This window comes from Electrona antarctica, assembly GCF_951216825.1.
Source record: "Electrona antarctica genome assembly, chromosome: 1".
Lineage (NCBI taxonomy): Eukaryota > Metazoa > Chordata > Actinopteri > Myctophiformes > Myctophidae > Electrona > Electrona antarctica.
In genome coordinates, this window is record NC_136806.1 from 25,726,020 (window position 1) to 25,741,954 (window position 15,935).

Here is a 15,935-nt window from a genome sequence, read left to right on the forward strand (position 1 = left end):
AAAAATGTGTACGGGCACACACGAGCACTGGCAACTGCATATAATATGCATGTTGAATTCTCATACGTGTTTGGCTTTGCAAGTATGCCCTTAGTACACCACGACAAATATATGGCCATAACATAACGTCACTGTCGGGCAGAAACCAAGTATGTCCAACCGTATTTCAGTGAATGTACAGTTGTACAGTAAATCACAGGTATAGTCCATGCTTGTATGAACAACAGAGGATTAATACATAGAAAAAAGAGCCCGTGTTCTAATGAATCCAATATAGTTATTATTTAGTCACAAGCCCTTATACATTTCTTTGGTTAAATATTTTACAACCCACACCCACAGACAGATGTTCAACCTAGCCTCCGTATAATGTCATTATAGGAGAAAGCTTTACATTTTTTTCCGCAATACCGAAAATAGCCAATCTACAAGCTCACAACATAATCACAACTATTTTTCCTGCTTTGTGTGACGCTGTCATCCAACAAAGTATAAAATTGGGCATTCATTTATGAAAAATCACACCCGTGTGAACTGAGTGGTGTAAGGTATTATATAGCCTGATCAGCTGTGGTCTGACGTAATGTCTGACGTAATGAAATAACACCCGTGTGAACTGAGTGACCATAGCAACCATGCTCATTTTTTTGGTACGAACAAACACGTGGACACGTAAACTAACAAAGCCAGTCAACACTCAAAAACTAAAGATTTCTGCCTGATGGTGACTATATATTGACAGCCATATGGAGGATGACTCTTCCTTATACTTCCATTCCTTCCACCCCCTCCTTCCTCTCAAAATAGCCTCCCCCTTTCCATTCTCAGTGTTTATTTTCCAGCACGCCATCCTACAGCTGTGAAATTAATACATGCAAAAGAGTCCAATTCCATTTTAATAGAAATGAGCACCTTCACCCGTTATCGCCAGAAATATGCTAATATGCCTCGCAGAGCCCCCCGGGGGGTTTAGCCGAGGAGAGAATGAGTGGAAAGCAAGATGGGGATAGAATAATAGAACGAGCAAGTCTAGAGATGGTGTGCTAGGCGTTGAGTAAGCTGCACACAGAAGTTTGCACGCACACACCCACGTGCACAGTTGCACACCCACTCATGCACACATACAGTATGCACACGCAGTTGTGCTGAGCTGTCAGCGTTGCTGGAGAGGTCGTTGTGTCAATTGCATTAGACAGGAAGGAAGTTGAGGTTGATGTTGAACACTGGCGAGGATGAAGTGGGGGGGCCTGGGGAAGGGGAAATTATTTTAGAATAACATTCTAACAAAGGTAGACTCGTCTATTGGGACAAGCTAGCTTTCCCTGCATTCTTGCCTTTCCAATTGCACATAGCCATCATGTGAATCTCTCTGTCTGCTTTCTCCTTAATATTATAGCTATACTATACTCTGCTTCTGCCCTCGGCGACCCCTCTCTAATGTCCTTGGCTGGAGTGTGTTCTCTTTGTTTAGTTTTCTTTAACCTCCGTCCGCCCTCCTTTACTCGCTCCCTAGCCTCCATTGCCCTCCAGGTGATCAGAGCAACACAATAGCACTGGTATGTAATGGAGTCCACAGAGAGACCGAGGGAAGGAGAGTAGAAGAAAGTGCAGCTTGGAAATTACACTGGTGGAAAGGGAGAGATGTGGAACGAGGCAGAGGCACAAAGGAAAAGCAAGCAATGGAGAAATGTGCTAAATTGGTAGGTGGACAGGAGCGGAAAGTGAGCAAGGGCGGTAGAGGTAGATTGAACGGACGTGTGCAGCCGGCCAGTGACTGACAGGATGCATGCTACTCGGCCGTTATTTATTTTCTTCTTTTTTTTTTAAAGTTTGGGCTCTGCAGTGCGTTTCATTCTGGCCTGGAGATGCAGTCCTGAAAATGAACCAAAATGAGGACTGACGCAGCCCAACAGAACAGAACAAATGCACACAAATAATACATTCACTTTCCCCCCCGACCCCCACACAGTATGGTGTGCAAACTGTGCATGCTTGTTTTCTACACACACACACACACACACTTTAAAATATTCCGTTAGCCAGTATTTACCGGCCACTGGCTGAATAGAATTTAATTTGGCCGGTAATTAAAAATTATGATGGCCGTTTTGGCCGGTAAAAGAAACGTGTAAATGCTACACAAACACAGCATGAGATTACAGATTTCAATTGGTATAAAATCATACAATTCTGTCTTGAGAACAAGGGTGGCAAGGATTTACTCCATACCGGTTGATGAGGTCACTTCACACAGTTTTGAGCTGATGCCACTCTATATATGATTTTTGATAAAGGACATTAGAGAGGAGCTGCTATAATTGAGCACCGTGCCACGTTTGCCATATAATTGGACTTCATAGTCCAATTTCCACAATGGAATCAAGTCTGCAGGGATTCCTGTCGGGGTACAAAGAAAATACACATTTTTTAAATGTCAAGTACTGTACTCCAGTACTTGAGAATTTGACTGAGCATTCGAGCAACTTTCACTTAGTAGTGGAGGCAGCAATATAACTTTGACTGACTTTTCCAAAACAGACACTAGATGTCTCTCTTGCTCCACGGATAAACCTCAGATATAAGGGGAAAAAATGGTGAAGTGTAGAGATGGAGGAACAAATATGAGAGAGAGACAAAGAAAGAGAGAGAGAGAGAGATGAAATAAATAAAGTATTGAGTTTGTGACTCTGGGAGCGTCACACAGGGTCAGAGAATCAGACACCTCCAAAATTGAGTGTCTGTGTGAAACCAGCTAGATCAGACACAGGACGCTACACACACACACACACACACACTCTGTCTCTCGCACTTGCAATCCCACTCTCACACAATCAATCTTTGTGACAAGAAAGTGAAGTTGTCACGCTTATGCGGACAGCCAATCTCAGTCGCAAAGACAAAGTGACACGTGTGTGTGTGTGTGTGTGTGTGTTATTGGGAAAACTGAACACTGCTCTGAGAATATAACGCACATCACACCCAGTTCTAGTAACACTTGCAAATGTGGTGGTGTTTTTTTTTTTACCTGTCCTCCCTTAGGCCTCAGTACTACAAGTTGATGGATGAGTGCATTGGTCAGATTGTGCTTCACAGAAATGGTGCCGACCCAGACTTCAAGTGCCGTAACCTTATCAACCTGGACGTTGAGGGTTTGATAGGTGAGCTACAAGCACGCGTGCACTGGACCCCCTCCCCACACACACACACACACACACACACACACCGAGTATATAGCAGGAATTGAATGGGCTGCAGACAAATACCACATTTCACATATTTCCCCCATGTTGTTTGAAGGCCATTTTCTTCCATTTGATTCATGTGGCCCCGCTTGAGGGAGAGCACTGTTTGAGGACACGGTTGGACGGTTGAAATGAAGTCACACTCCTCCCCCCAATCTCAAATGAAAGCTCTCACGAGTGAACACGCATGCAAGCACGGTCACATTGTTTGACATTCACACACACACACAATCGCTCACACGCACGCACACACGCAGCCATATTATGATGGATAGATGACAAAGCAGGTGGAGTGCCCCAGACACACCACCGGATGGTGCCAGAGAGAGAGATGTCAGTGTGGGTTGTAGATTACAGCTACAAGTCTCGCTATGGTAGCTGCAGTCTTGTGAAGTTTTTAACAATTGATATTTCTTAGTCCTTGTTTAAATGACTTCATTGCACCATGCTAAAATTCTACCTTTTCCCAGGCAATGAATCCGCCTCATGACACCTGCCACTGGCCACCTGTCATATTCTCACATGTTTCCTGTCTGCCTTCACTATGTGCTGTCCAGAATCCAAAACAATGCCTCCACCATTATATACGGTGTCTGTAATAAACACAAGCACTAAACACAAGCATAGTCCATTGACTAAACTAAAGTTAAACTGAGAGAACAGAGTGGGCGTTGAGAGGCCATGTCTCCAGAGTTCAAAACTCCTTCATGGCGTCTCTCTGTTGCTCACAGTAGGAGGCTCTAATTGTACTGCTTCTAAATGTGTCCTGCTGTGCCACACACACACACACACACACACACACACACACACACACACATTGGCTGCCCTCCTTTAAGGCTGTGTTATTATCGGTGGAAAGCAGCCCAATTCTGCCCTGCATGCATTATTTAGTGTTTTTCTTTGAACTCTGAAATTCTGCACACAGGTTTTTTCTCTCTCTCTCTATTAGAAGCCTGTCCCATTTAGCCTCGCTGCCACGACAGACGAAAGCAACCCCCCTCCCCTCATCACACACCCAGTAACTGTATATACTCAAACAGAAACACACACACACACACACTGAAAGATATGTGGGCTGGCCTGCAATATTATCTTCCATTTCTTTTCATGTTATCCACGAGCCGTTTCTGCACTCTCTCTCTCACTCTCTGCTTCCTCTGCCTAACTGTGTCTGTGCGTGTGCGCGTGTGTGTCGTTTTTTATTCCTTGCCCATTATTTTTGTTACCACTTGGCATTTCTTTCTGTGCACACCTTCTCGTTTCCCTTGCCATTAACTTTTATGTTCCCTGGCTTTTCGTGCAGCTTTTCCATCTGAGCATTTTCAACACCTCTATTCCTTTCTCCCACGTCTCATCGTTTCCCCCCATGTGGCTCTGAGGCACCGTGGGTTGCTGTCTTTCATTTAGTCGCCGCGTGGCACTCATCCACTGGGCCAGATTGTGCCTTCACTGCACACTGCTCAGTGTGCCCACCTGTACACCTCAACACTATTCCTGCTGGTCAGTCTTAACTAGTTGACCCAGCTAACCATGTACTGTACACAGCCTGGCACTGGAACAGCAGACCCTTAACATCACATGGGAAGATAGCTGAGGTGGAGAGACCGTGGTTATTTTTTATTCTGTACTCACTGAAAAATGGCATTACCGGAAAAAGAGTTAAAGCAAATGTGAGATGTAATCTAGGAGGAGATGGGGAGAGAGGGGGAGGTGTGTTGTCTGAGTGGGTGGTGTGGGGTAGTGATGGATAGAATCGGGATGCAGCAGATAGGATCTTCCTATTCGAGATTACTCTTGCTCTGTGTATAACTGTAGTTCCTTTTTCCAAAAGGTGACAAAACATTCCCTGTTTCCCATAGCTTCATTTGAACTGGAACCACATGCCACCTTCATTATCTATTTCCGATTCAAGTCTGCTGCTGAGCCCATTAACCCATTTAGGAATGAGGCCGATTGGGTTAAAAGAAGCTATGGGAAACTGACCCGGAACAGGACAAGATTATGCCACTTTCTGGAAAAGGAAACTACACTTATGCACAGATTCTATCGTCTCACCCATCTCGACTTTGAAAAGTGTGATGATAAAAAAGAAAAGAAAAAAAGAAAGCAGGTGGCAGGGATAAGGACAACCAGCCGTGCGTAAGAAGCACGTTTGCTCATGTTTGGTGTGAATGTGAGTTTGTGTGTGACTGTGTGTGTGTGTGTGAACAGCATGTGCCAGACCAAAAGGCGTAATGTCTTCACGGCCCAGACATGAGCAGGTGCATTGTCTGAATCCCGCCCCTCCTCCTTTGTCTCTGCTACAGACAACATGGTGGATCAAACCAAGGTGAAGTCCAGCGAGGCCAAGGCCACAGAACTGGAGAAGAAGGTGACCTCTTTCACACACGCACACACACACACACACACACACACACACACACGCACGCACACGGGCACACACACACGCACACACACGGTAACATATTTGAATTCTGAAAAGTAACAGTTTTGGACATACTGTATGAGGTTTTCACCCGACAGCAATGATATGGGAAAAAAAATAAAGAAATGATGTACCGTCTGTAAATGCTAATCTATCCATGCGTATACACATGCACGCACGCGCACGTGCACACACACGCACTGGTACTCAGCGGAACCCTAATGAGATTCTATTCGGCTAGTCTCTTCGCCTGACAAGCGGCGACAAATGAGAAAGAAGATATGAGAGGAACGGAGGAGAACACGAACACACATCTCTGACAGGCACCCGACAGAGAGATGCTCTCTAAGGCTGGCAACAGACACACACACATGCGTGCAAATGCTCACGGAGGGGGTAAATGCCTTGATTGTGGGGGGGTGCTACCCCGGTGTTTCTGTCCTATTATAGGAGTGACAGGATAATTGCAAAGAGGAAGCACAAACTAGTCCCTGCCACGTGCACGCGCACACAGGCACACACCACCATCATACACATGACAACGTGCACTGACCACACACACACACACACACACACACACACACACACACACACACACACACACACACACACTTTTGTGAATCAGATGTGCCCCATAGTGCTTGTTGGGTATGATGGGGTAATTGCACCCAGTCCCTCCGGCAGGGATTAGGGATGAGGCTGTCAGGAAGCTGACAGTGAGAGGAAGGAATACACTGTCTGCAAATTAAACATCTTTATGTATGTGTGTGTGTTTGTGTGCACGCATGTGTGTACAGTATTTTGAGGTTGTCACAAATCCTCGAAAGTTGATGAATGTGAGAAAGTTGTATTTGTTTGTTTGTTTCAGCTTCTTAAAAAAAACAAAGACAAGGAGTGCATTAAAAGTGAAGTGAGAAGAGAAGTGAGATTATTTAAGTACGGCGTGGGAGCCGAGACATTAATTGGCCTTCAATTGCGCTGTAAAGTATACAATGAAATTGAACGCTCCATGCTGCAGGAAATAGCTTCTACAGGTCTTTGAGATATGGAAATTGCCTCAGCTGCCAGGAGACTAAACACACACACACGCACCCACACACATTCTTTGGAGAAAAGAGGTAAAGTGTTAGATGTTGGATTGAATATGCATTGGGTGATGTTCAGATTTTTTTTTTTTAACTGCTTCACAAATTATCATCTCTCAAATGAATGATTAATGAATGGTTTGACCTTTTGCAGTCATTTGGCCACTCCAGACAGAGTTTTCAATATGAATTAGGGCTGCTCCATTATGGCAAAAATCAGAATTGCAAGACTTTGGGTAATATTGAGATCACAATTATTTAACAATATTAGTGATTGACTTTGGAAACCTCATGCATTTATCGAGCCCTTTAACAATAACTGTCTGTTGTAGAATTGCCTGTCATGACGAGACTAGTCTGAACCAATCAAATGGTTTCACTACAGTAATTAACTTTAGTGGCATAAACAACTCGACAGGCCAGGAGAGGAATATCTGCATCAACCCCCCAGCCCCCCCATAGTACACACACACGTGCACACACGCATACATACACACCGGTCTCTGTTTGGTAATTTCCTACATACGCATGCACAAACACCTACCTAGACACATCTCCCATATAGTACATATGTGAGACCCAGCTCTTTCTTCATTAAAAACAACCACTAGGCAGGGGCACGGTAGCCTGGCGCGGCCAGACTCATAGCGAGGGTTCACTGATGTTTCCTCCCCGCATATGAGTCTGGACTCGGGCTCATTGACAGAGTGTATGCGGAAGCTGGAGAAATCAGAAAATGACCGGGGCCAATCGGGCCAATCAGTGACTGCGTTTCAACGGCTGTCCGTACAACAGTGAAAAGCAGCCTCTGATTGGTTCATGTGTATATGGTGACGTAACATTCATGCTGCAGGACTTTCAAAACAACAATGGCTGCCCTCAACGCAACAAGTTTAAAAGTTTACACAGAAACGATAAGAACAGCAGTTATTTCAGATATAGACTCTGACATATATCCGACATATCTCGCTCACGTATAAAGTAGAAACTAATAAACAGACCTTGTTGTTTTTAGCGTGGTTGCCGTGGTATGAGGAGCGGACCAGCGCACTGTGTGGTGACGTCAGCTTTTTGTTACGCTGATTGGCTAGATGGATCTGTCTGTCAAGGCAACTACTAACGCCCACTTTTCAAGCTGCCTATGGCCGAAGTCCAGACTCATATGCGGGGAAGAATCTTCAGTGAATCTCCGCTATGAGGCTGGCCAAGCCAGGCTAGGGGCACGGTGGCACAGTTGGTAGTGCTGTCGCCTCACAGCTAGAAGGTCCTGGGTTCGATTCCCGCTCAGGACGCTGTGGGTGCTGGCGGTGTGTTTCCTCCTCTGCGTCATCAGTGCCCATACCTGAGGCAGGGTTGGCGAAAGGGCCCTTCTGTGTGGAGTTTGCATGTTCTCCCCGTGTCCCCTATGGTAGGTACCCTCACACAAAACATGCAGTTATCCTGGTCTCTAAACTGCCTCCCCCTGGCCAGCCGGGGCGCCTGATGGAGGGGAAAGGAACTGGTTGGAATAACGTGTTCCTTCCACGCGCTACGTCCAACCAGGGAATCTCCCCTGTCAGGTGTAAAGGAGCAACTTGGACACTCAGGCATGAAGGAAGCATGAGTTCAAGTCCGTTGCTTCGTTGCTCTACACACCCTCCCCAGGTTGGCGGAGGGTGTGTAGAGCCCAGGATCACATTATATAATTGACACGGGTGAAAAATGGGTTACAAAATCAAAAACAACCACTAGATGAGGGTCTCACTATACTGTTTGACGACTGTTTGAACAATACTGAAATATAAATATGATTTGCGTCACAAGCACAGCTAGTAGGGAAGATTGATTTGTTGTCCGCCCACTAACAGATTTTGAACATCCAATTACCTTCGCTCTTAATATAGCTCATGCTTCTCCACTTCAGAAATATACTTCTTCCTTCCCATGTTGTAATCATAATCACTGTATTCCAGGAACAAGTGTGAATCTCAATCAATAAAAGTTCTTGTAGTCAGAAGGAGTCAGGACAACAAATGCCTACTAACTTGTTCTTGTTCTTTCACATTGCCGTATGTCAGTAAAGGGTATGAGTGAGTCTGGGGTTCTTTCACATTGCCGTATGTCAGTAAAGGGTATGAGTGAGTCTGGGGTTTTGTTACATTGCCGTATGTCAGTAAAGGGTATGAGTGAGTCTGGGGTTTTGTTACATTGCCGTATGTCAGTAAAGGGTATGAGTGAGTCTGGGGTTTTGTTACATTGCCGTATGTCAGTAAAGGGTATGAGTGAGTCTGGGGTTTTGTTACATTGCCGTATGTCAGTAAAGGGTATGAGTGAGTCTGGGGTTTTGTTACATTGCCGTATGTCAGTAAAGGGTATGAGTGAGTCTGGGGTTTTGTTACATTGCCGTATGTCAGTAAAGGGTATGAGTGAGTCTGGGGTTTTGTGGTGGTGAGAAAAGGCACCACTGTAACGGAAAGGAGTGCGCTTGATTTATTATTATTATTTTATTTATTTTTTAAATTTTATCCCACGATTTTGTAACCCATTTTTTCACCCAGTATCAATTATCTAATGTAATCCTGGGCGCTACACTTCCTCTGCCAACCTGGGGGGGCAGCAGACTGACCTCATGCCTCCTTCTATGCATGAGGAGTCCAAGCTGCTTCTTTTCACCTGACAGGGGAGAGTTTCCCCAGCCGGACGTAGCGCGTGGAAGGAACACGTTATTCCGACCAGTTCCTTTCCCCTCCATCAGGCGCCCCGGCTGGCCAGGGGGAGGTAGTTTAGAGACCAGGATTACTGCATGTTTTTGTGAGGGTACCTACCCTAGGGGACACGGGGAGAACATGCAAACTCCACACATGCGCTTGATTTATAATGCGAAACAAAATGAGAGCGTCATTGCGAAACAGAATGCCGCAAAATAATAATTTTGCAAATGATTTCACAATTTTGGAAGCCAACATTGTAATTATAAATATGTAAAATATGATTAATAAACCAATTCCTAACATTGCATTTACATTTTCAAGCCATGCATTCCACAACCTCAATCTCCACTGCCCAAATCACTCATTTCATATCACAAACACCTGGCATCACCAGTGAAAGCTGGGCTAGAGGAACCCTGCTTCACTCAAGTCAATGCATGGGTTTAGCTGTGCTGTGGCTTAAAGCCAGTGCCTCCACTGTCTTTAGAACTCAGCCAAATGTGGTTGGACAGCATCTCAAACAGCTGTGTTTCACAATCTGGTCAGACCGAGCAAAACGCTGGCATCAGACTCCGATACACGGAAGCATTCATGTTTGATTTATTTTATTTTTCATAGTTCACACAACTGACTGAAATAACAACAAGAGCGCTATCAGCTGCCTGTGGTTTATTCCACATTTTCCTGTGCTCAAACTAATCAGTCGTTTCAGTTGTGTGAGATCCACTCCAAAAAACAACTGTTCTTCGAATAGTGGCTAATGAACAGGTTTACAGACTAAGCCATACTTAGCACACAAGGTACTGATTTGAACATGCTGGTTTTTGCACGTATTATGTGTTACGTATTGCACGTGTAACTTACTGTAGCTATCGTTTTCCTTGGTGTTCAGGTGTGAGTCAGGTGTGAGTTTGTTTGTCTGGCATCATGTACTGATGCATATCTGATTGCATTATGTTTTCACTCTGCTACTGCCTAACTGTGTGTGTGTGTGTGTGTGTGTGTGTGTGTGTGTGTGTGTGTGTGTGTGTGTGTGTGTGTGTGTGTGTGTGTGTGTGTGTGTGTGTGTGTGTGTGTGTGTGTGTGTGTGTGTGTGTGTGTGTGTGTGTGTCAGCTGGATGCGGAGCTGACGGCACGCCACGAGCTGCGGGTGGAGTTGACGAAGCTGGAGGGAGACTATGAGCAGCGTCTGGTCGTTCTCAGCCAGGAGAAGGAAAAGCTGGTCTCTACCAAGCAGGAATCAGACAGAGAGAAACAGGGACTGCAGCAACAGCTTAGCACACTGAATGAGAAGGTATACATACACACACTCTCTCTCTCTGATGGAGGTCGAGAATATAAATAAACCGACAATGCAGATACAATACACTACTGTTGATCAGATTAGGTCATGACAGGTGCAATTGGAAGGTTATGGCATGGGAATTGGATTCAATGCAAGGCAGTAAAAATCATACTGTTGCTGTTATACCACAGTTTAATTATTATGTGTTATTACAAATGGAAAAGACCCGCACTGCGCGATGTTATAAACAGCAGCTGAGCTGGGGGTTTTCCTCAATAGTGGAGACAAGTTAAATCCGTCACATGCCCAAGGAATCGTCAGTGATATCACATCACTGCCGATTCCTTCATAATGGCGTTCTGTTTCTGCTCCATGCTACTGCCTTGTTGCATAGCAGTGACATCACGGCCGAATCCTTGCTTCCTTATCGTAGCATTTCACGTGTGGAGTTTATTTTTTTATCGCCAGGCTGCAGCCTGTAGCCTATATTTTCGTTCGCGCTGATGAAACACCAAGGGATTATAATGCCAACCCATTATAAAGCTAACCCAGGTAATGTTGGCCTAATGCGCCACTCTGTCTAAGTGTAAATAAAGTTAAAAAGATTAGCCTGAAGTGATGAGTGATGTTTGAAACAGCCTTGGATCAAGACGGTCGACTCATCAGGCTAATCCTTTTTTTTTATCATCCTCTCCTTGTTGATATATTATGCCGATATGCCATTTAGGTTGAAATCATGATATAACTTTATGTTGTGATAATAAGCATCAGTAGCCTCAGTCAACTACATGTCTTCCGTTCCGTGTGCAACACACTGCCGCCGCCACCACTTTTTTTTAATATAAATCACGGGTAACGGTCGGGTTGCGGGACTGATGATTGACGGGCGGGACGGGTGCGGGTATCGAAAATTGGACCCGTGCAGGACTCTGCTTTGAGGCAATACAGCGCCCAGCAGGTGGGGAAGTGTGTACTTTTGGTTCGTTGGACGGGATCTAAAAACAAGTGACATGGAGATCAGGATGCACCTTTTGCTTAGTGCACCGTGGGATGTCCCCTAGGTTATAGAAAAGTTATAAGAGGGAGAGAATGTAGAGTTTGTAGGAAGGAAGGGGGGGGGGGGGTGGAAGGAGAAAAGAGGAAGAGACAGGGAGTATGTAGCTGTCAGAACCCCTGCTGCCATACCAGCTGGACTCTGCCTAACAGTGACACTCAGTAAACACATGCATGCACGTACACCACATGACCCACAACAGTCTGCCTGGATCTGGTGTGCATGCGTGCGTGTCAGTTACAGTTGAACACAGATCGCTAGGCAGGCCAGATACAAACTGGCTGATGCTAGCAGAATCATTTCTTCTGTACGCACAAGCGAACACACACACACACACACGTCCAACATCCTCAACATTAAACGGCCAACCATCAAAGAGGCTTCTCATCCTGAGATGCCTCTCTGTATTTGCGTCTGAGGCACTGCCCAGCGTGGATTTCTTCATATGTAGACATCTCTCTCCACTGTCCCTCCACATGATGCCTCTTCAAGCACTTCATCCTTTGCCTTCATAAGACGCCACAGCCACCACCATGTCTGTCACTATCCGTCTCTCCGAGTCACAAGACACAGCGGCAGACGCGCACAGATGCATGCAACCACCAGCAGATGCACTTGTGTACCTGACTCTGCATGCACAAACTCACTTGTACAAACAAAGCACATCTTCTGAACTAACACACTGCTGGCACATGTGTATTCTCGTCGTCACACAATTTGTGTCTGTGTACTTCTGCGCACAAACCATTCTTTCCCCTATGTATACTTTACCATACACACAATGTACATCAGCCAGTTTGACTTATACACACAGTTAAAGGTAAATAACATTCATTGTGGGTGTGTTACATTTAGGTGTTCATTTAGGTGTGTTCCTGTACTGTTAACATCATGCTGACACAGAAGAATTCCTCAGTGAAACACAATTCCAAGTAACAATAATGACAGTAACCCAAAATGTTCTACTGTGCAAAGGGTCCATTTGTCACTCAGCAAAAAAAGTGACAAACTCTAAAAACAGGGATTCTCTGGATTCTCCCCTTGCTTCCAATTTAGACATTAGTCCCATCTCTCCACCCCCTACCCCCCCCCCCCCCCCTTTAAAATCTTGTGTGGGCTAGATCTATTCTTTTGCTGACAATGTAACTCATTTCTAACCCTAGCCCAATTTCCCATGCTCTATGCTATCTCTCTTTTCCCGTTGTCTCTCCCACTGTGGTCTTCTCTATATCTCTCTGCAGATTGAGAAGCTGTCCAAAGATCTGGAAGAGGCCAAGACCAAAGTTGTCACGATTACTGTTCCTGTGCCAACCCCAGGGGCGCCCCCTCCTGCCCAGCCTGTCCCTGGACAAACGGGTGTTCCTCCCCCGCCTCCCCCACCACCCCTACCGGGCCACGTGGGGATCCCACCTCCGCCGCCGCCTCCACCACCACCACCCTTACCCGGGCATGCTGGTGGCTTTGCACCCCCTCCACCCCCTCCACCTCCACCTCTACCCGGACAGATGGGTGGCCCTCCTCCCCCCCCGCCCCCTCCGCCCTTGCCAGGTATGTCGGGGCCACCACCACCTCCTCCTCCTCCCCCACTCCCTGGCATGGGTGGACCCCCAGGGCCCCCACCCCCTCCGCCCTTACCCGGGATGGGTATGGGACCGCCGCCGCCGCCACCACCTCCCGGGGGTCCGGGCCTTCCACCGCCTCCTCCGCCCGGCATGGGTGCCTGGACAGCCCCTGCACCCCCACCACTCCCATTCGGTCTCGAGGCTAAGAAGGAGTACAAGCCTGAGGTGCAGCTGAAGAGAGCCAACTGGAGCAAGGTGAGTGGGACAAGAGCGTGTGACAGTGTCACCATTACCATATGAGATACGACTTCTCTCCGTTCTACATTGTGGCCATTCAGCGTTTATAATAATAATATTCATATTCCATTCAGCGTTTATAATAATCATATTCATATTCCATTCAGCGTTTTTCTGAACAGTATGTATACTGTATATGTATGTTTGTTCCTTCAAAAGACCAATCACTACTTGTTCTACTGTGATTTGAGGCTTCATTTTTCTGCACACATAACTTAATATCTAGAGTCCAATCTGGTATTAAACTAGCCTTTTACTTTAGGAATGCTGAGGCCAGAGAGGCTGACTGACACCTACTGTAACACAGGCCTATATCACTATTAACGAGACAACTCACAGGTGGCCAAAACTCCATCTAGACTTTTAATGCTACCAATGTTCTTCTTCATCATTTATTATTACTTATTATATTATTTCTTGAGTTCATTACACGTTTAACTTAAATAGCATGTTTATATGTGAACAACAAAACGTCATTAATTATGTATTTGTATGTGTTAAATTATTCTAAGCTATTTTTAATTCTAACTGGTGAGAGAATGTCTCTCACCAGTGAGGAGGCAGCGCGATACACTATATATATATATATATATATATATATATATATATATATATATATATATATATATATATATATACGGTATATAGTATCAGGCAAATATCGTTCCGAAGCTCAGCCTCCCAAAATATATATTCATGCCCCAGTGCATTTATCTCTAGTGGGAATATGATGCGTGTTGGATCATTTATCATTTATAAGTGAAATTTCACGTATTCTAATGGGGAGTGTGCATGGCGCTTCTCTGTGTGCTATAGCCAAGGGTATATGCATGTTTGTGCGTGTGGGTGACACTACAGTAAGAATGAGGTGTTAACGGTGAGATAGAGTGCGTGTGACGCGCGCGCGCGCGCGCGCGCGCGCGTGTGTGTGTGTGTGTGTGTGTGTGTATCTATGTGCATCATGTTTCTTCTCTTTCTCTCATCTGTGATGGTTGAAACATCAAAACGGCCCTGTCCCTCTTTAGCCTGAAGCTACTGTTTAATGGCTTCACTCGACTTCTTGAGCATTCAGTCTCTCTCTCTCTCTCTCTCTCTCTCTCTCTTTTTCTGACGAGGATGTCACAGAAATTGTTTTTTAATAAGCCTGGTTCTTTTAACTGGGCTGCTCAAAGATAATTAAATTGCGGCAAGAAAGGACAGCGTTCTTTTGTAATTTAAATTAACATCCCCCCCACTCGCTCTCACCCTCCTTTCACGCTCTCACACTTTCCCGGTCCTTCAATCCCCCCCTCCACACACTCGTACACACACTCCCTGAGGCTGCGTCCATAATGAAAGGCATCATATCTGTGAACTTACTATCCCCTCTCTCCCCCCTCTCTCGCTGTCTTTCTTGCTGTGTTCACGCTGTCTTTTTGTTAGGAAGAAGAAACACACACACACACATACACAAAGTTAATTTCAAGTTGTGACTGGAATGAAAAGAGAGAGTGAAGGAGTGGGCGGTGGGTCAGGGGGTGAAGCAAGGAGGAAGACAGAGGGAGGGTACTGATGAAGAGGAGGCTATCTCTGTCTGAATCACACAAAACTAAACTTTGTGTCATCCATCCTCTTTGACACTGTACCTTTTCTCTTTCCCCTCCTCTCCCCTTGTCAGTACCCTCCCTCCTTCCATTCCACCACCCATCCGTCCCTTCATCTATTCCTTGGGGTTAACATTGGGAAGTTTGTTATTTTGGTGTCTCTTGACTCTTACTGAAGAGAACTTCTGAAAGTGGAGGAGGATGTGCATCTTTGTCTTCTATAAGCCCTGTGGAGCAGTGACCACCTACACGCTTCTCTCGGGCAGAAATGTCAACGTGTATCTTACTGTTTCTTCTGCCCGTTTTATTTTTTTATTTGTTTATAAAAAAAATCATAATCACATCCACCTATGAGCCTACAAAACTGGAGTATGTGAAAGATAAATTGTCATGCACAGCACAAGGAGATGTAACTTTGTCAGCACAATACACATGGATGAGATCACGTCCCTCATTGATTGATTGATTGAAATATTTATTAACAGTTTGCAGAATTACAGTACATTTCAAGCACAAACTGTTAACTGTTAGTGGACGACCCAATTAAGCATTACACTTGTTTACAAGAGGGTCCACCATGTTCAATTCATCAAAACATTTAGAGACGTACAGATAGACACTACTATATAGTCAAAGAACAGAACAGGAATTCATCATAAAGGAGGTAAAAAGGGAAAAGAAACATACAGTGAGGGGAAAAAGCGGGGGGCGG

The 15,935-nt window shown here is 45.3% G+C and overlaps 1 protein-coding gene across 3 annotated transcripts in view; it reads left to right on the top strand.

The window, feature by feature from the left end:
• diaph1 (diaphanous related formin 1) overlaps positions 1-15,935 on the top strand; it is a 140,566-nt gene that overhangs the window by 64,051 nt on the left and 60,580 nt on the right. For all 3 annotated transcript variants that reach the window (XM_079510800.1, XM_079510798.1, XM_079510799.1), the window contains 4 exons: positions 3,040-3,158; positions 5,549-5,613; positions 10,557-10,736; positions 13,023-13,598. In XM_079510800.1, the coding sequence (XP_079366926.1) occupies positions 3,040-3,158; positions 5,549-5,613; positions 10,557-10,736; positions 13,023-13,598 (940 nt within the window). The remainder of the gene's footprint in view (positions 1-3,039; positions 3,159-5,548; positions 5,614-10,556; positions 10,737-13,022; positions 13,599-15,935) is intronic.